At 45.4% G+C, this 20152-nt stretch overlaps 1 protein-coding gene across 1 annotated transcript in view; it reads left to right on the top strand.

Annotated features, from left to right (window-relative positions):
• LOC142768346 (uncharacterized) overlaps nt 1-20152 on the top strand; it is a 169565-nt gene that overhangs the window by 15240 nt on the left and 134173 nt on the right. Inside the window, exon 2 of the mRNA XM_075870318.1 lies at nt 18751-18813. Within this exon, the coding sequence (XP_075726433.1) occupies nt 18751-18813 (63 nt within the window). The remainder of the gene's footprint in view (nt 1-18750; nt 18814-20152) is intronic.

Raw genomic sequence — 20152 nt, 5'->3', positions numbered from 1 at the left:
AGAAAATTGGTAGGTGTAACCTTAAGAGACAAGAAGAGAGCAGAGTGCATTAGGGAACAAACGGGGGTTCAGGATATCATAGTTGAAATCAAAAAGAGGAAATTGGCATGGGCCGGGTATTTAGCGTGTAGACAGGATAATCGGTGATCCTCAGGGGTAACTAACTGGATTCCTAAAAAGGCAAGCGGGTTAGGGGGAGACAGAAGGGCAGACGAGAAAAAATTGCCCGCAGCTTCCCTCGGGGGAACACTGAGGAGGATGCGGAGCATATAGTTGGTTAACGGGGTGTTAAAGTGCGACTTACTTGGGTCGATGGCTAAATTGGTTAACGTGGTTGTGAAATGGGGTGTTAAATTGCGACTTACTTGGGTCGATGGCTAAATTGGTTAACGTGGTTGTAGGAGGGGGTGTTAAATGAGTGAACACGTACACACGTATGCGAAAGGGCGGCGATGGTCGAAGGGACGTCGATCATTGTGTTTGTGGATTCGTTGGAATTCATTTCACCGCGACCTTGGACGTCGACGCGCCGTACAAACCAACCGACGAGCGGCAACTGAGCGAGCGAGCGCCGACCTTGAGTATATATACAGCTCGACGGCGCATGCACTGTCAGCTGTTGAATGTTCTCGAAGCGCGACGCCACATGCGCGTCCACTGGAGAATCAGGAGAATTGTAGATGTCGAACGCGGTGTGTAGAGGAGGAAGGGTGCACAAATGGTGGAGGAGTGAAGCGCGCGCGGTGTGTAGGGGAGGAAGGGATGCACAGATGGTGGAAGAGTGGGCGACGGCGCGACGGCGCATGCGCGCGCGTCAGCTGTCGAATGTTCGAGAAGCGGTGCGGACGGCGCGGACGGCGCACTACAAAGCGCGAGTATAAGATGCTTCCGCATCTAATATTAATATGTTTGCGGGTATAAATTGGCAGCAGCAAGCACAGGACCAGGTTAACTGGCGGAATATGGGAGAGGCCTTTGTACTGCAGTGGACGTAGTCAAGCTGATGATGATGATGTTGATGACGATGATGCTTCAACTTTGATTTCTCATGAACTCTAATATTATAACATGCTTCAAACCTATGAAAACTATAAAATAAAGAGTTGTTACTCATACAATGCTTAGTTTCACTCCAGACAATAGATTTACGCGTATCAAGCGTGCTCCTTGAATGTATCCCACACTGTGCCACAGCGGTGGTCTAGTGGTTATGGCGCTCAACTGCTCACCCGAAGCTTTTGGCATCAAATACAGCCTGTGGCGGTTGCATTTTTTATTAAGGCAAGAATGCTATAGGCCCGTGTGCTCAGGATTAGGTGCACGGTAGAGAACCTCAGGTGGTCGAAATTTTCGGTTGCCCCCACTACGATAGCTTTCATATACATATGGTGGTTTTCGAATGTTTAACCCCAGATAACAGCAAACAGAATGCATCCGATACTAAAAAAAAGAAACAAAGCGGCAAGCAGGCATACCAAAGCAATTTTTCTAGGAACATTTAACCGTTGTTATTATGGCAGCTCAGTTCAGGTTCAGCTGCTGCTTACGGTGTTATGTATCGTTTCGTGATATACAATAACAACAATTCCAACAATTTTAACAGAATCACAACTAAGCGCAACGCACCAAGTGACCTGTCAACTCTAGCGAAATCCTTATTTATTTGCGTACATACCGCCTTCCTTTCAGGGACACACAGTAGGCCTCGTACCTCCGGTCTCATACACTTCAAAGTTTTTAAAGACAAATAGGCTCTCAAACTGCTACATACAAAGCATCTTGACTTGTTGAATTTTATTTCGAGTCACACAGGCAACCTTTCCTCCTTGCAGCGACGAGGGATGAAGTGAAAGCACACTTTATTATCAGGTTGTGGACGATCTGAGACCAGGAGGCTTAGCTTCTGGTCACTTGGTCTTGAAAAGCTATTCCTGGCTATTGGCTCAATGACAAAGCGCGATACTGAGGGGGGGGGCAGAATATTTAAAAAGGCATTACTATTTTTAAAATGTTTTCAGTTTATTCTACCCTAAAAGCCTTTGAACACGTCAACCAATAAATATTCCTAAAGGTGCCCTAAATACGTTGATTTTTCTATGGTTCACGCCAAAAAAATGGCCTATTTGTGTTTTGCCGGGGAAGGTGATTACCTTAAGGATACAAACAAATAAAAACTACAATACTTCTTAAGAGGTCTGAATTTTCATATGGGCGCCAAATACGCCTCGATAGCAGTTGTCTTCACCATCCGGCTAATGATGACTTTTTCCCAAACTTGAATGTCCTGGGAATGTGCGAATACCTCACTCTAACCTTGAATGCTCACTATTTCATAAAATTGTGTCCGAAAAAAATAACATATTTTACCTATTTAGTATAACACGTAGAGCACCACGATCGGCATCAGCAGAAAAAAGATTTTTTTTATAATAGATATGCAAATACGCAATTTGTTGCACGGAAATTAATGTACAGGATATGAATTAACGGTTTATTATTACTGCCTGAGAGCACTGTGTCCGTGTCTAGTGTTATTCCGATATAGGGAGTATGTCAGATCCCTAGCCAGTTTGACTATTTATGCATATATAAGGCTTTCAGAATGAAGTACAATCAGGGCTATTCATTTCATCTCCCGGAAGGAGCGCCTACGCTCATACACAAGTATCGAAGAATAGCAGTAGACATCGCTGCAGAAGTGAGGGCACAGGGGTGACGGGAAAGCTCACTGGAGCCACGTCATAGGCACGGCATATCGAAAAGGTTGAAAGGAGCTTGGAAAGCGTAGAGTTTACTCACACGTCTTTTAATCAAGTGAGCCTGACAGAGTGAGGTGTTTCAAACAGAGAAACACGCTTTGCGATCAAATAAAAATAGCGGACGTAGTGGGGCGTCTCCGGCAGTACAGCGGCATGCTATACCAAGTTTTCTTTTGTGTCTAGCAAAAAATATTCACCAGCTTAATTGTTCAAACATTATGAATACAATTAGTTTCCCCGCAAGGGCGGAGGAATAGCAATGTAATGAAAAATTTTGTAATGTAACAATAGCAGCTAGCTCTTTTGAATGCAATCTCGGGCAACTCCATCACACGCTAATGCAAATACATGCAGCTGTTTCGAGGAACGAAGCGGTGTTCGAGCGGTCTGTCGTCTCACTGCGAAGTAAGTAGAGAAAGCAGAGGGCACAAACAAGCTCCATACTGATGGCTCTCGAGATACTACACACCAGATCCTCCATTGACGCCGTCTGGATTAGAAAACGAGTTTTTGTTAGTGTTACAAAATTGTATGCGTCTTGAATCACCTATCAAGCTATGAAGGGCGCGCTAGCTAAAGAAGGTCAGTGTCGCAAACCAATTTTTAGGGGGCAAAGCTCCTCTTGCCGAGCCTCGGTTCTCTTTTAGCAAGCCGTTTTTTCTCATTGCTTCCACGAGAGGCACGGCTGTGTGCCACGATCAAAAGGGCGCCGGCTAGATGGCACACCGTTACCCAGGTGGCTAGGGTGCCTAAATGTTCTCCTCCGAGAGAGGGTGGAGACACTGCTTTTGTGGAAGCCATACTGGTTCAAGCATTCGCGTTCGCTGGCATCGCCTGGCATGCAGAGAGCGATAGCTTTAAGAGAAATGTGAGGTAATTCGGCTACGTTGATCCCTTCTGGCGGCAGAACTTGCACATATACTATTGGTAACAAATAATTTAGGCACTAATTATTACGTGCGCAATATTTCATTGCAAAATAAACATGTTTAGGGCGTATCTACCGGTCTGTCTATTTCACTGGCTGCATATGTCCTCGTGCTCTCGTGGTCGATTGATTAGGTAGCTGAGTACCAAAATTGTCATGGCATGATATCAGCTTGTGAAAAACATAAATGAATCTTCTTTACACAAAAACCATGACATGCATTTATGTATGGCCAAAAAGGAGCGACGTGGTGAAAACGCTACAACGGCCGTTTGGTAAACTTCATGTACACTATTGTATCGTTGATCCTCAGATGCAGATGCGAGAAGTGTGCCGACACGTGCCTTCACTCCTCGTGTCGGCGCATGCTCCAGCCCTCTGGCCAGTGTATAAAGGCTGCCTCTTGAATAAACATTCAGTCTTGTTCTTGCCATGAAGTGTCTTTTCCTCGCACCTGCGTACGATACTACAGTGGCAACGAGGATGGGATGCTGATGGCACTTCGATTCTGACACCAGAGTAATGGGAAATCGACTCCTGGCCTTCGACGGCGCTGTGAGTAGCTGGAAACGTATCGTGAACGCTTGGAAGCCTACTTTAAGGGCAACGAGATTACCGACACAGCTAAACGCTGGGCCGTACTGGTTTTGTCATTGAGCTACAGTGTCGTTCGGATTTCAAGTGCGCCACGTGGGGCTCCTCATCAAATCTTTGACGTATAAAGATGTAACATGCCTGGAAGACCATTTCAACCCCCAAGCAAACAAAATAGCCTCAAGCTATACCTTCTTAACACGAAGGCAAGAAGAGCAAGAAAGCGTATGAGACTACATTCTTGAGTTGAGAAGAAAAGTCGTAAATTGTAATTTCGGAACGACACTGAACCATATGTTGCGGAACCGAATCGTTTGCCGTATTGAGACGATGACGCACACCGGTGCTTGCTGGGTCGCAAGAAGTTGACTCGTGAAGACGCCGAAGAATTTGTCTTAGCTCCTGAAAAAGCGAACGAAGACGCTCGTGGCATGCAAACTACATACGCACTAACCGCAGGTGGTGGCGTCAACATGGTTCAGAAACAGTAGCAAGGAAGGAAGTACAGAAGAAACGACCTACCGCGAAGACCGCGTCTCTAATGCGACAGATGCAACGGGCCGTATACAACGACATCGGGTCGAAATAGCAGTTCCATCTGTCATAAATGTAATAACCGAGGACATCTTGCTAGGGCCTTCAAAAGATCTCACGCTCCGACGTTGGAAACGTTCGCCGTCGATGTGAAGATTAAGAGATTTTTTATGATCTAGTCGCACACAGTTCAGAAAATAAGCGCTTTTAAAGTGCCGCCGAATGAGCCCGCCTTAATGTGGTAAGGTCATCGGCTGCGAATGAATGCCCACGTGGCATCACCAGTCAGTGTAATTCTCAAAGGTGTGTGCAAGAAACACTGCAAGTGGTGGCTGACTTTGCAGAAAAATCCTAAACGCCTTTCATGTTTCCTGATATCGTTACCGGTCTGGGGCAAGACGAATATGAAGGTACAGCTTGATCCAGTAACGATGAGCAGATATGTGATAGTGGATCATCAAGGGCCTCTGCTGTGTAGAAGAGACTGATAGAAGCATTTCGCAAAGTTTGCGTCTTCCTTTTGGGGAGAGGCATGTCGTCTACGGGGAATGTTGTGCACGTCGACAGTAAGCTCACCACACTTCTTGACGAATTTTCAAACTGCTTTGAGAACCTCGGATGCTGTATGGAACCACGGGTGAAACTATACCTCAAGGAAGGCGCTCAGTCTGCATTTCTGAAAGCTCTGACAATTACGTACGCCTTGCGAGCGCAAGTATCCGCCGAAATCGACCGACTGGTGGAAATGGGAGTGCTGTACCCCGTGACGGTGGCTGAATGGGCAACTCAGTATTGCCGATGGTAAATAAGAGTAAAGACATCCGGCTGTGTGGAGACTTTAAGCTGACTATCAATCCAGCGACAAGAACAGAACGGTACCGGCTTCCGAAAATTGAAGACAACTTTGGAACGCTAGGGGGGGGGGGGGGGGGCGAGGTGTTTAGCACGCTCGACTTGCGGAACACATACAACCAACTTCCCCTGGATCATGATGCCAAAACGATAGCTGTGCTGAATGCGCACCGAGGCCTCTTCTGTTACAACCACTTGGCTTTTGGCATCGTCTTGGCACCTGCGCTGTTTCAGCAGCGCATCGAAGTGGCACTACAGGGATTACGGGGGGTGAAAGTTTACCTGGACGACTTTATTGTAGCGGAAAAAGCACACAATACCACGCTACTACGCCAAGTAATGGAACAACTGCGGGCGTATGGCCTTACGCTGAACAAAGAGAAGTGTCGTTTCCGGAAAAAAGAAGTGATATTTCCTGGGCACCGAGCCTATTCAAGAGGCTTTCACCCCCTGCAGGACAACTTAGACGCCGTGCTGGCGGCGCCACCACCCACCTCAGTAAGCCAGCTTTAATCATTCTTGGGACTCGTGACGCGTTACTCGAAGTTTCTACCAAATTTGTCGGACAGCTTGACTCCCTTACAGCACCTGTAGTCAAAATCTGTACCCTGGTGTTGGGGGACGCACAGGTGACAGAATTCCAAGAAACCAAGCGTGCCATGAGCAACGCAAACTTACTTGTACATTATGATCCTCAGAAACACCTTCGGCCTGAGTGTGATGCGTCGGCGGAAGGAATAAGCGCAGTTTTGTCTCAGCGCATTAAAGAAGTGGATCATCCTATCGCTTTACGCTCCAGAACTCTTAGGTCGGCAGAAAGTGACTATTCACAATTAGAAAGAGACAATAGCACTCATTTTTGACGTTGTCAAATTCCGAGATTCTGTGTTTGGCACAAGTTTACTCTGGCGACCGAACGGAAGCCTTTGACCGACTTGTTAAGTCCAGACATACTCATGCCGCAAATGCCAGTGGCACGAATTCGCCGTTGGGCGCTGCTCTTAGAAGCATATCGGTATGATTAGAAATACAGAAAAGCGGAGCTGAATGCGAATGCCAACGCTCTGAGCCACTTGCCTTTGCCTGTCCGCGATGATGGCAGCGAAAAAGAACTTGCAGATTTTGTCCTGCATGCGCAAGCACTGAATGACTGTTTTGTCTGCGCAGAATGTCTGATCCCACCATTAAAAACTACACACTTCATCAAGTAAAGACTTCCACACTGAAAGGCTGGCCCAAACACCTGGGGACAGACGAACAAAAGTATCAATCGTATTTTGCACGGAGGCAGGAATTCAGCGTGAGTAAGGGGATACTCTATTGGGGTCACCGAGCGGTTCTTTCTAAAGCTGCTGAAAATTTTCTTTTGAAAGAGCTGCATGACACGCATGCTGGCATCACAGCAATGAAAACCTCGCACGCTTGATTTTCTGGTACTCGGGGCTAGACAGTGATATTGAGATGCTTGCGAAACAGCATCCCCAGTGCGTGCAGTGTTTGACCATGTCCCTCGCACACGTTCCAGTAAACTGGCCGAAGACCAATGCACGTTGGTACCGTCTACACATGGATTTTGCAGGTCCCCCAGAAGGACATATATTGTTCGTTCTTGTCGACGCCGAGACTAAGTCGATATAGGCAGTGCCAACAAAGACGGCCAAGGCGGCAACGACAGCAAATGTACTTGAGGGCATTTTGGTGCGCTTCGACCTACCACGGACTCTCGTGTAGGACAATAATCTGCGATTCACCAGTGCAGAGACAGCACGGTTCATCCGGGAAAATGATGTGCACCACATAACGCCTGCCCCATATTACGCGCAATCCAACGGGTTGGCAGAACGGGTGGGAACGCCGCGAAGCCGACTTCCCGAATTTTTTTTACGTTACAGGACCATGCCGACCCAGGAAGCGCAGTCGCCCGCAGGAAGACCTCTGGTATTCCAGCCACGGATTCAAGCCACGTTGCCTAAGCAACATCTTAACAAAGGAAAAAGAAGGAGGCAGCCTTCAACGCAGATCCAAGCCAAGAAAAAAAGAGTATACACGAGAAATGCAAGTTTAGAGTCGACAGTATGGTCAGCCAGGTCAAAGATGGCTTCCAAGAACCATGACAGCAGTCTAAGGCAAATATTGCTCACTGTCAACATGCCAAGGGAGGTGACGCGTAGGCACCTGGATCAAGTACGAGCCCACGCCTCATCAACACCAGTTAAAAAAGAACCCTTCAAGGCACCTATGACCCTGGAGCATTGATCTTCCGTAGGGCCCCTCTCTTCTGCCGGCCACCAGACAACTAGTAGCAACACCCTGCAAGCCGGTCAGTCTGTGCCGGACAAGCCAGCGTGTAGAGGTGGCGTTGAGCCGGCAGCTCCAGGAACAATAGAACCAATCCAACTCAGATGCTCCACCCGTGCCCGCAAGCACCCGGATAGTAAACTGGCCAGGGGGGAGGAAGTGATATATCGTTGATCCTCAGATGGGCAGATCAGAGAAGCATGCCGACAACAAGTTCCTTCACTCTTCGTGACGGCGCGTGCTCCATCCCTCTGGCCAGGGTATGAAAAGCAGCCTCTTGAATAAACATTCACTCCTGCTCCTGCCATGGCGTCTTTTCCTCGCACCTAAGTACGAGACTACATAAACCAAAATTGCCATACTATAAGAGGAGCATGAAGAAAATATTCATCACTAACCTTAAGATGAAAACCTTGTCATGTAGGCAATAAAATACACGGCACGCTCAGGGACTTCTTATGGCCGCTTAATAATTTGATATGTGCGAAAACTGACAATGCCTAATAGGAGCATATGGCTTACACAAATGAGTGGTCATATTACGTAAATAATGTCATGCGCGCCATGACGCCCATGTCAGTCATATTGTTCTAACAACTGTTTTATTTTCATGGTGTGTGCCAAAATTGACTTGGCATGATAACAGCGCAAGACAAAAAAATGAGTGTCATCATGTCATGCTCCACTGACATTATAACCTGGTCATGGAGCTAGTGCTAATGGCAGTATTATTAACTTTTTGAGAACCAATACTTAAATGACACGATAAAAAATTACTAATAACGAAAATAGCAGATATAGTAACCTGAAAAGCTTGTTATTTATGTCATGTAGGCAATAACATACATCAGCAGCTCATGAATCTCTGACACCCAGTTTATTTTTGTGAAAGCAGTTATATGGACAATCTCGGCTTGATTTCTCATTCACCATATATATATATATATATATATATATATATATATATATATATATATATATATATATATATATATATATATATATATATATAATCAGCAAACGCATGAAAGAAAAAGTTATATGGAGAAAGACAACTCCGGTGCACGGCATCAAACGTCCGATCTTTTGCATGTGAGTGGGAGGCGCTAGCCACTGAGCCACGCAGGAGCACCTCCTCCAAGGTTTGACCAGCAAGCTATTTATACCCACCCCATACCGCTGGCGACGCCAATTGCGGTGGAACTGTCGTGTTTTCAGCATCGCCAGCAAGGTGGCGCAGTGAGCACGCGTCGCCAGATCATAGCGACGTGGACACTCGCGTTGATGTGTTTATCTTCCTTGCATACAATTACCCGGAGAGGGGGGACAGACGCTCACGCTTGGGTGCGCTTATCTTGCTGAGGGGGAATCGTAAGACTCGGGCTTTCACTGGAACAATTCTGTTTTTAACCGGGAGCGCAAAGCTCACTGCACCCGCTGCACAGCCTCCAGTGGCGAAAGAGACGCGCTTTTGAGACACAGTGAAGTAACAACTGTGACACTTATTTTCGTCAACAACGCGGGGTGCGTTTCGATCTCCTTGCTACTGTTCGCGTGACATTACACTTTGTTGCTATTGGCATCTGCTGCTTTGATTGAAATGTGGGGTTTAACGTCCCAAAACCACCATATGATTATGTGAGACGCCATAGTGGAGGGCTCCGGAACTTTTCACCACCTGGGGTTCTTTAACGTGTGTGCAAATCTGAGCACATGGGCCTACGACATTTCCGCCTCCATCGGAAATGCAGCCGCCACAGTCGGGATTTGATCTCGTGACCTGTGGTTCAGCAGACGAGTACCTTAGCCACTAGACCCTGCAGTGGGGCGACATTTCTTGCTTTGCTGCATAGCTTTGCCTATGCGGCAAAGCTGTCACTTAATAATTCGTTGTTTACGAAAATTAGCACCACATGATAACAGGGCATAGCAACCATAACAGAGTGGTCTTGAAATGAAAATCATGCCATCCATGTCATGTGCGCCATGATACATATGAACAAGTTACGGGGCTTCTATGGCGGATTTTGTTTATATCGGTGATTACTAATATTGAAATGGCGGGGAAAAGAGTATGACTAACATAACTGACTAATAATAACATACAATTCAGATTAGCATCACTTCATTCAGATTAGCTTAATCTGGCTCTATCCGGATGGCCTTGACAGGACCATGCTCCAGCATATAAAAGGCTAGACTATCTCAATTAACTTTGAATTCGCTGGCTTGTGGTTAGCCTAATGTATACTAGCTTAAGTCGGCTTTATCCACACTGCCTCACTGTGGTCATACTGAGTCATCCGCCTGGCTAAACATTCTCAACTTACTCAAATAGTTTTTTACTGACTAAGTTAATTCCAACTAGCTTAATCTACCTGATCCTGTCTGACTTAACGTGACCATGCTGAGGCATCCATCAGACAACACAATCTAACTCTAACCTCACTTGCTCGTAATTAGCTTAATGTGAAATAGCTTAATCCTGCTTAATACACACTGTTGTGAGGTCATGTTCTATCATTCAACGGACTATATAAGCTAAGTTTATCCAAAACCACTGGTTCAGGCATACATAATTCTGGCCTAGCTTAATTTGGCTTAACCCGATCTACACTATTGCGGCTTAATCTCTAGTGTCTTACTGTGCCATACTGATTCACTGAAATGGCTAGGCTACTTTAACTTCCTAATAAGAGACTTGCTCAAGATTACCCTAATTAATAGTTGCTTAATCTGGCTTAATCTGAAGTTATTGTGGCCATGCTATGACATCCATTAAGCTAGAAAATCGCAACTCACTCAAAATTTGCTTGCTCACGATTCGCGTAATTTGGATGACCTTAATCCGGACTAATCAACATCGCTTTATTGTGGCCGTACTCTGTCATCCAAGTGGCCAAGCAATCTCAACTTACCTATAATTGCCTGGTTCCAAATTTGGATTGCCTTAATCCAGCCTAATTTGACCTCATTGGTCTAATGTGACCACACGCAGCCACCTAGACGGCTAGCTATTCTCAATTGCCCCGCCGCGGTGGTCTAGTGGCTAAGGTACTCGGCTGCTGACCCGCAGGTCGCGGGTTGAAATCCCGGCTGCGGCGGCTGCATTTCCGAAGGAGGCGGAAATGTTGTAGGCCCGTGTACTCAGATTTGGGTGCACGTTAAAGATCCCCAGGTGGTCGAAATTTCCGGAGCCCTCCACTACGGCTTCTCTCATAATCATATGGTGGTTTTGGGACGTTAAACCCCACAAATCAATCAAAGCTATTCTCAGTTCACTCGGCATCGACTTGCTCAGTAGTAACTTCTTCTAGATATAATTAGTCATGCTCAATCCCAAAGAACATAGCCTAGTCGAATCTAATTTACATCATGGCTATGTCATCTAATCTCGCACTGAATTAGCGTAGCCTGACATAATCTCCTCTAATTGTGCGTAATGCTACTTCATCGGTATCTATCTGTATAGACTAGTGTCGACTAGAGGTAACTTAGCTTGCCCAAATACAAAGGACTGTGATATACTGGCTTAGCTATGCTCCTTCCAAACATATCCTGGTTTAATCTGGCGGTTTTTATTGTATTGGCTACTATTGATTGTTCTAACTACGCTTATTTAAAACATCTATTAACTTCTCACGCCTCTTTGTAAAATCAACTTCATGCGGTGATTATGCGAAAGCAGCTATTCGAAAGCAGCAAGCATTTCTTTAATAGCATGCTCACTGCCAGCGATAAACATATGCACAGCCACATGCTGGAAAAGTCAGCAACTAACTTCGCCTATATTGATGCTGTTGGTCGAATGCCAGTAGTCACGTTTCACTTGTGCTTTCCATCGTTGTATTCGCTCACTGTTACGAAAGAAGCCAAACATCCCCTGGCATTTCGCGGGTGAGCAAGTACACAGTAGCACACAGCAGCCTGTCATAGCATCCAAACAAAGAATCTCAATACGGAAAGAGAACGAGTTTACAGCATCGTTTTTGCACTAGCCTCTGCGCGCCGCCCGACATTTTTTGAATGAATATGGCTGTCAGGTGGCGCGGAGATTTTCAAAAGGTGTTTCCACTCTCGAAGCGGAGGCGTGCGCACATCTAGGCACCATAAAGGTAGCGCAGCACACACCTGCACTCTCTGTCCCTGACGGTGTTGTTTCGTGAGCGATGGCAGTGGCTGTTGGCGTCGTGGAAGCTCGATTACTTGAGTGGAGGAACTAGCGCTACAGTGCGCGAATTTACTATTACATTATAGCATGCTGTGCCTACATACTTCCCTGCTTCGGATACGTCTCGCGATTTGCCTCATGTGTCAGCTTGTGGTCATTGTGGGTACCACAATTGTGTTAGCGCTGTGACTGTGGTGGTTATCATTACTCTGGAATTGGAATACTCTCTTCAGAAAGGTGAGTGAGAGTGTTAGTACTTACCTGCATGCTGTAAACATTGTTTTTTGTTTATTTTCCGCCAGACATAATACTTTTTACGCCTGTCTTTCTGCGCAGTGAGCAACAAATTGCGCAGAAAAGAACTCGCGAAAAAGTAGTTAGCCACCTATGTGTAACTGCTTTCGCAGTCACGGCAACAACGAAAGACAAAAGACAATTCAAAATCTTTTATTTTTCTACATACACATGAATTTTCTCTATTCTTTTAAGTGAATTCATGGTGAAGTGTACAAGTCCAGTCTTGTTGTCAAATCTTTTTCACTCCTTGGGGAGCTCCTCCAACGGAAGCGATAGATGACAGGCATTGCAGACGCCAGCGCACGCAGCCTTCTGCCTGTTGTGTTTCAACGGCTGCACGTGCAATAATATAGTAAAAATAGTTAGACACAAGTGACAGAAGATGAAGATGCACGCATATTACAAGTACGTGCACGTTAATACAAAAACAAGCGTTAAAATAAGACTCACAAACAACTTTACCTTCACATCTTGCACAGTCTTTCTGAAGCTTCTCTGACGAAAGAGATGGATGACAGGCATCGCAGACGCCAGCGACACAGTCTTCTTCAGCATGGTGTGTGCCCACGGCTGCACAATAAGTATGTAAAATAGTGAGTCACACGTGACAGAGGATGAACACAAATGCATATGAGAAATGCGTGCAAGATGAAATGAAATATACGCGAGATATGACATGCTAATTATTTCACCATGATGTCACACATCGTCAAAGACTCATTTCGATCCCCTTAGCGCAATGGCTTAGGAGCGGCAGCCGCAGCCACAATTCCGCGAACCACCGTGCCGCTAAACAAGTCAAGCGAACCACGTCGTTCAACTCGAGCAAGCGAACGCGAGACCAAAGACGGCGCTGCACGCTGAGTCTCTGCCACCAGCGAACTTCGAACAGGAGAGCGAGCGTACGCTTGGCCGCCACCAGGAACAGCGCCGAGCTGGTTTGGAGCTGGAGCCGAAGAAATCGACGGTAATGTGGTCTTTTTCAACAAACTCGAGTGAGTGCAGCTGGTAAACGCGAGTCCGCCGCCGCGGCCAACGGACAGCGCCGAGCTGCTTGCAACCGACTGACGAGAAAGCCAACTGTAATGGCGACCGATTTTCAGTGAGTTCCGACGCTAGCGAAAGCCCCGCCAGCCCGTGCTGGTGCACTTACAGCGCGCGACATACTACAACCAAGCTCTTTACGAGAACCCGCAACGTGTTTTCGACGACTTCCAACACAGCGACGGGGTCTCAGGCCAGTATCGTGAGCCCGGAGCTCATCGCGGCGGCGAAGACATGCGAGCACTCGATGAGCAAGCGTACGGGAGGCTGACGGCAATGGCGGCCCAATTTCCAGGCGGTCGCAAAGCACAGGCGAACTGCAGACGCCGAAGCTCACCTTTGCGATGCATTTCGTGCGTGCGATATACAACACGACCGAGCCCGTTGCCGGCAAGCGCAATTCGTATCGCACACGCGACAAGTAGAGTAGAATAAAGAATGATAACCTACTTGCCTTGAAATTCAGCGCTGTGTTCTGCCCTGAGTCAGACTGAAGTATATATCCGATAGGCCTGTTGTCTTCTCGGCCGCCATATTGGCCTTCCCAACTGTTGGTCATGACTATCTTGAAGCCAGAGATATACAGCGTGACGTGGTGACGTGTCTAGACTTGCTCCAGACTTCATTGGTTCAGCGAAACGCAAAAGCAGCAGCCCACGCTCATCCAAGCGTACACACAAGCACTACTTGGTATTTCTTAGATCGTCGAATCCAGGCGGCCGTGGTCGAGCACTCCGAGCGCGACGCAACGCGAACCGTCGCCGGCAAATTAAGGGAAAAGACTGAGTTAGCAGAGGAAGAGAAGGAGGAATGACCACCTTGGCAACGCTTTTCGCGCTGCCTGCAATCGCCGGGCGGTTCATTCCTTGGTTTCGCGCGCCACGCTTCGCTCTGTGGTTGCTCCTCAACGGTCTATTTGTTAATCGCGTGCGCCTATTGGGCTCCGTTACTCATTTTTTGGGTAATTTTGACTTAGAGTGTGGTTATTGCGGCAGTCTCCAGGATCTTCCCACTTTGCCATTGTTTCGTCACTATGTTTTGCTTAAAGTGAATCAAGCCTATTTTTTTCAACTGTTGCAGCATGATAAAGTCAATCATTTGCATACTCGAAGCAATACTTTGACTACTCATACATACCATTTTCGAAAACAAAGCCTGCGGCTCCCTAAGAAACGTACTATCTATGGCAAATAAACATTAACTTATCAGGCGACTGTGGCCATCAATAAAATGTCCACAAATGGTAATTTTGATGTTTCAACGAAAATATTTAAAAAAGGAAACATATAAATATTTACTCAACTCTTGGTCTCTGTTAGGTATTACATTTTCACTGCTATATGCTTAAGAACAGTTTATTTTGTTCTACTTGCAAATGTATATTGTATAGTGTACAGCTGATTTATCTATTCAATATATCGTGTATGTAGTTACATTGTTTTGTTACCTGTCGTCAGACTGTACAATGGAGCCGAGGCCTTTTTCAGGTGCCCCAGCCTTTAGCCCCGGCTTCCTCCTTTGCATGAAAGGAAAATAAACTTCACTTCTAGTATTCCTCATTTGCTCTGAAGACTCGTATGGAGTAATAAGGGCTGCAGCGCGAGCACGAATGTGCTAGAAAAAACAGACAAAGTCGAGGTACGGAAGGCAAAAGAGGACAACACAGCGCTCGTGTTGTCCTCTTTTGCCTTCCGTACCTCGACTTTGTCTGTTTCTTCTAGCACATTCGTGCTCGCGCTGCAGCCCTTATTACTATGAATTCAAACCAACTAGCCCAAATCGCCATTCTTCTTCAACTCGTATGGAGGAAAGCTTGACTAATTACCGTTACTTAATCGTAATTCTATCCTATCCTGACTGATAATTTTACTATTATATTGCGTGCAGATATTTATGAGGTGGTCAACCGAAGCGCAGTTGAAGAGTTGCAAGTTTCGACTGCTATCTGATACCACAGTGTTTGATAACAAGTACATGAAACTCTGAACGCGAGTTGCATACTTTTTGAATAACCTAACATATCGACATTCGTTCTTACCTTGCTCAACATATCCACTGAGCACCGTAAGATTCGCAGTTTAAATGGGGACCAATAATCACCAAAGCGTGCATGTAACCAGCCTGTGGTCATTGCAGAATCGGTGACGTTCAGTCTATAGATGGTCTAGATGCATGGCGACCGCCTGTACCATCTTTCCTATATTCTGCTTCTGCGGCTCAGCGGGAGGATACTTAAAACGGCGTTACAAAGAAAAACAGCATTAGTTCCATGAAAGGAAAGACAAAGCAACCCCTTTAATCGAGCTTAACCTGTGGTCATAGCACGTGGCACTCTTCTCCGACTGCACTTGTTGATAAAAATGTTATTTCTTTCCTTCGCCAGTGTACTATACAGCCTGCATACTATACAGCCTGCAGACTTTGAAGTACAGTACGTTTTCAGGATCTCTTGCAGAGCCATCACTATTATAGGTGCGTCAATACGGGCCACGCAAATATACAACAAAAACGTCCATTTGAGAATATATTTGCCAAAGCGTTGGTTTTACCTCTCGTACTCCTTGGCTCGACATTCCAAAATGAGCCCGAAGATATCTCAAAGCGCAAAACCTTTTTTTTTTCTCGCCACATGCAGGTATCGCCAACAGCGTGGCAGCCTTTTCGACCATACGAAGTAGCACCGCGGTGCGGAGAAAAGAGTGGGCCACGCCCACCTCTGAAAAGACGCTCCCTCCGTGCGATTGGTATGACCAGAGAGAAACCTACCACGCGCCCACCTTTTCGGAGGCCATGGCAGAAGTTAATTATGCAACTATCGAAAAGGAGGCATTAGCGGTTGAGATGGCCTTGAGCTACTTCAAGAGCTACCTAGAAGGCTAAAATTTCAAGCTTTTAACTGATAATCAAGCTCTTACACACCTGTTTTCCCTGGCGCACACTAAGGAAGATTGGCTAGGTGGATGAGTGAAATCTAGCAGTATAGTTTAGAAGCTACGCATCGCCCAGGGCTCAAACATCGAAACGCTAATACGCTTTGAAGATTGCACGTGCCAGTAGATACCAACTGCTAGAGCGTAAACATGAAGAGACTTTGGGATGGCACACCAAATTTATAATTTAGGAATAGTCCAATAGATGTGCCTGAAACAAGTGTGCTATTGATTCTTAGGCTTTACATGACAGCCCCATATCAGGTGGTCATGATGGATTTTGGAGTACTTACCGGTAACTTGCGCAAAGATTCACGTGGAAAAAAAAGGTAGGTGTTGCATGCTACATCAAAACATGCCACGAATTCCAGGTACACAAAGCCAGGTTCCAGCCAAGGGGGAATAAGATTGTCATGCCAACATATTCTAACGTTCCTATTGAAGTAGTGCATCTCGACTACGCCGAGATAAAAAAGAAGGGCGAGGGTTTCAGGGCTTTTCTTGGGGCAGTAGAAGAATGTACGCGGTTTGCTGCTCAAAGCCTGAAAGAGAGCATGCGAATCCGGTCATTCAGCTACTGGAAAGTAACATCTATTAAATCATCGAGCTTTTCGCTGATAACGAACCAGCTTTCCGAAATGACGAGCTCAAAAATGTGGGCCCAGAAAAGGGGTGTCGGGCTTCGTTTTCATGCACCTTAAAACCCCGAAGCAGACTCTGTCGTAGAGATGGTGATATTGGACCTGAAGACGTTCATTTCCCTCTACCCAAAATTTAAGGAAGCTAGAAATGCCCACACGAGGTATCAGTAGCACATCGCAATCAAACCTACACAGCTGGAGTAAGATGCGGTCCGCATTCGCGGCTTTTCAGACAAGCCGATGGCTTGCTGCTGATAAACAACTGAGCATCGTTGGGAAGATATTATTTCGAGAAATGTTATTGTCACCAGGACAGCAGAGGAAGTAGCGGTTTCCTATGAAGAAAAACTTTGACAGACGACACATGTCAATGATGCCAGATATCACACCTGGAGACGTGGTTCTATAGTGTGTAATAGTGTGTAAAGCCTAGATGCAAAGTCTTCGTTCAGTGGTACCCTACACAGTGCTTAAAATTGCCAAACTACAAGTAATATTGAAGACTGCGTAATCCCTAGACTTCAAAGGAAACACAGAAGAGGCTTCGATAGGAATTGTTCTACCGTACCATACCAGGAGGGCTGAAGACAAAAGGTTGTGAAATTACAATGTTTCTCACACATAACCTAACCGCAACTGCACATTGACGAAGACAAAAGGAAAGAGGCCATGAGAAGACAAAGGGGCAGAAGAGAAGAAAGAAGAGAATGGCTACCATGTGGCATCAATAAATGATCGAAGGCACACTGCTTTCGTGGACCTACACAAAATTGAAGTTGATAAATGTAGGAGCGGCGATATACTGACGTCATCACAATAAGAAAGAGCAGTAAAGCTTCCAGACATTAAGAAGCGTTTTCGAGGTGCCTCGCTTTGCATGTGTGGCTCAAGCACCAGATTGTTTCTTACCATCGCAATGGTGTCATAAATACGTTGTAAATAACGCGTAGTATGGCATGCAGGCTTCTTGTAGGTATGAGTTTTCAGATGATTTCAAAGGGGAAGCATGATACGTCACAGGGCGAGGTAAACGTACCTAGTCAACCCCACAAAAATTAAGTGTAGGGTAGGCGTTTATTTTATTGCGTTTTGATTTTTCATTGCTGCATATCATTGAGCTGCGTGTCCCTCTTTCTACGATTCTCGCTGCAATAAACTCGCCAGTCTACGCAATGCGTGGGTAAAACACGAAGAACAATTCGGTCTCGAAAAAGTGTTGGACGGATTCTCGAACTTTCCTTGTTACGATGTCAAGACATAACTTGCTGATGAGTGTCTCTTTTTTAACTTGATCGAGTCAGCACTTTTACCATCCAAATACTTCAATGACCTTGCCTCTCATCTGCTCTCTCTTATTTCCCTTAGTCTATCTTCAAAGCTGTATTTTAAACATCTCGCCAGCGACTGGGGTATCATCATACGTCTGGACGTCTCACAGTGTTGTCTTTTACGTTATGAGCGTTAGACGGCGCTACATTTATGTGTAAGGTAAAACGGAGGGTGTTGTGTCGGATTCAATATGGTGATTTTTGCCTCGGCGTGAAGTACTTTGCAAGGTTTCATTGCCAACACTGGCCTGCAATGGTATCTGTGCCAAATAAGAAATTTTATTTATTACCATAGTCCAGTCACAAAAAGCCCATTCTTATAGTTCATAAAAGTACGGTGTTTTGAACTTCTTGTATGCTCTTTTTTTTTCTAGACACATTGGCTACAAATACGTCGTACCTGTATCAGCCTTGGATAGTGACTGACGAGACACCAGGTAGAGCAATCTCTTTGTGCTGCAGATAGATGCTTCCCTGATCCACATATACAGTAGTATTGTAACTTCTAATTTATAGCTATACCCAGTCATTCCTGATGGACGCTTCATTTTAAAAGTAGTTTATATTTTAGCGCTTTGTGATAAATGCGCTGTATAAGTTCAAGCAACATATGCTTGCGTTCATTCTAAAAGACACGTCGAGCAAACACGCACACAAGTGAATCTACAGCCAAAAATAACAAGCAGCGGTTGGTGCGTATACATCCTAAATGCCAGAGTGTGCAAACATGAACATGCGAACGAAATCAAGACATTGCAAACGCCTAATAACAACTTGTTAGTCGGTGTTTGTGGCGTCTTGAATTCCTTCCTAGGTCCATATTTGCACACCTCGTCTTTTAAAATGAGTACGTACCAACCACTGCTTGTTATTCTAAGCAGTAGACTCGTGTGGTATGAAGAATATTTTCGACTGAAGATTTCCACCTTATTTGACGAGTTATGCAAATGTTTTTTGCTAGATTTGCTATTGCATTTTCTAAAGCCTTCAAGCGCAATGTACTTGTTGGTAAAAATGATCTAGTCATGATCCTATTGAATGAATATCAGACATAATGAGCGTGCGAGGCTTCGTGTTTTACTTATAGTGGGATACTGTCAAGTAAATTACCTTTGATTGACAGCTTGCAGCCTTATCGTAAATGCTTGCGTTAGTTTAAATAGCTTTCTTATATATAATGCTAAAATTGAAGCAGATGGCACAAATTACCGTCAGTATGTGCAATTTCGCAAGCGTCAGTTCTTCTTCTAGTCCTCCGCACAAGGCGCCTACCTATTCGGAGGAATCGGCCTACTAGAAGGTGAATTCTTCGAATAGTTATTATGTTATTCATAAGTCCACGAGTTAATTATTGTAAATAAGTGTTAATTGGGAAAACGAGTTACTATTATGAGAACCAAGACGACACTCTTTTAGCTGTGATACAGTCCTGAATAGCAAAAAGAAGATCCCTGTGGCTGTACGCCATAGCAGTCGCCCCAAACAAAACAAGTACATGTTCTGATAGTTTTAGGCCCGCATTTCGAAGAGATGGTACTTGTTTACTCTTCCTCAATGTATTCAACTGGCGAAAATATATAAAAAATGACCAGTCGCTTTGTTCTAATTGCAAAAAAGACACTACGGGAAATTCAGCAAACCTTCTCTAAGGAGATAAAAATTAGGAGAAGTAACGCCGCAACAAAATTTCGTGATGGCAACTTTCATCATCATTGAATTTGCCAGATCACTGAGCCAGGAAAATAAAAGGTATATGTAATCTTGAGAAGTAGTCAG

Source organism: Rhipicephalus microplus, chromosome 8 (assembly GCF_043290135.1).
Source record: "Rhipicephalus microplus isolate Deutch F79 chromosome 8, USDA_Rmic, whole genome shotgun sequence".
NCBI lineage: Eukaryota > Metazoa > Arthropoda > Arachnida > Ixodida > Ixodidae > Rhipicephalus > Rhipicephalus microplus.
Note: the sequence above shows the minus strand (reverse complement) of the source record. Positions and strands in the feature narration are given on the sequence as shown.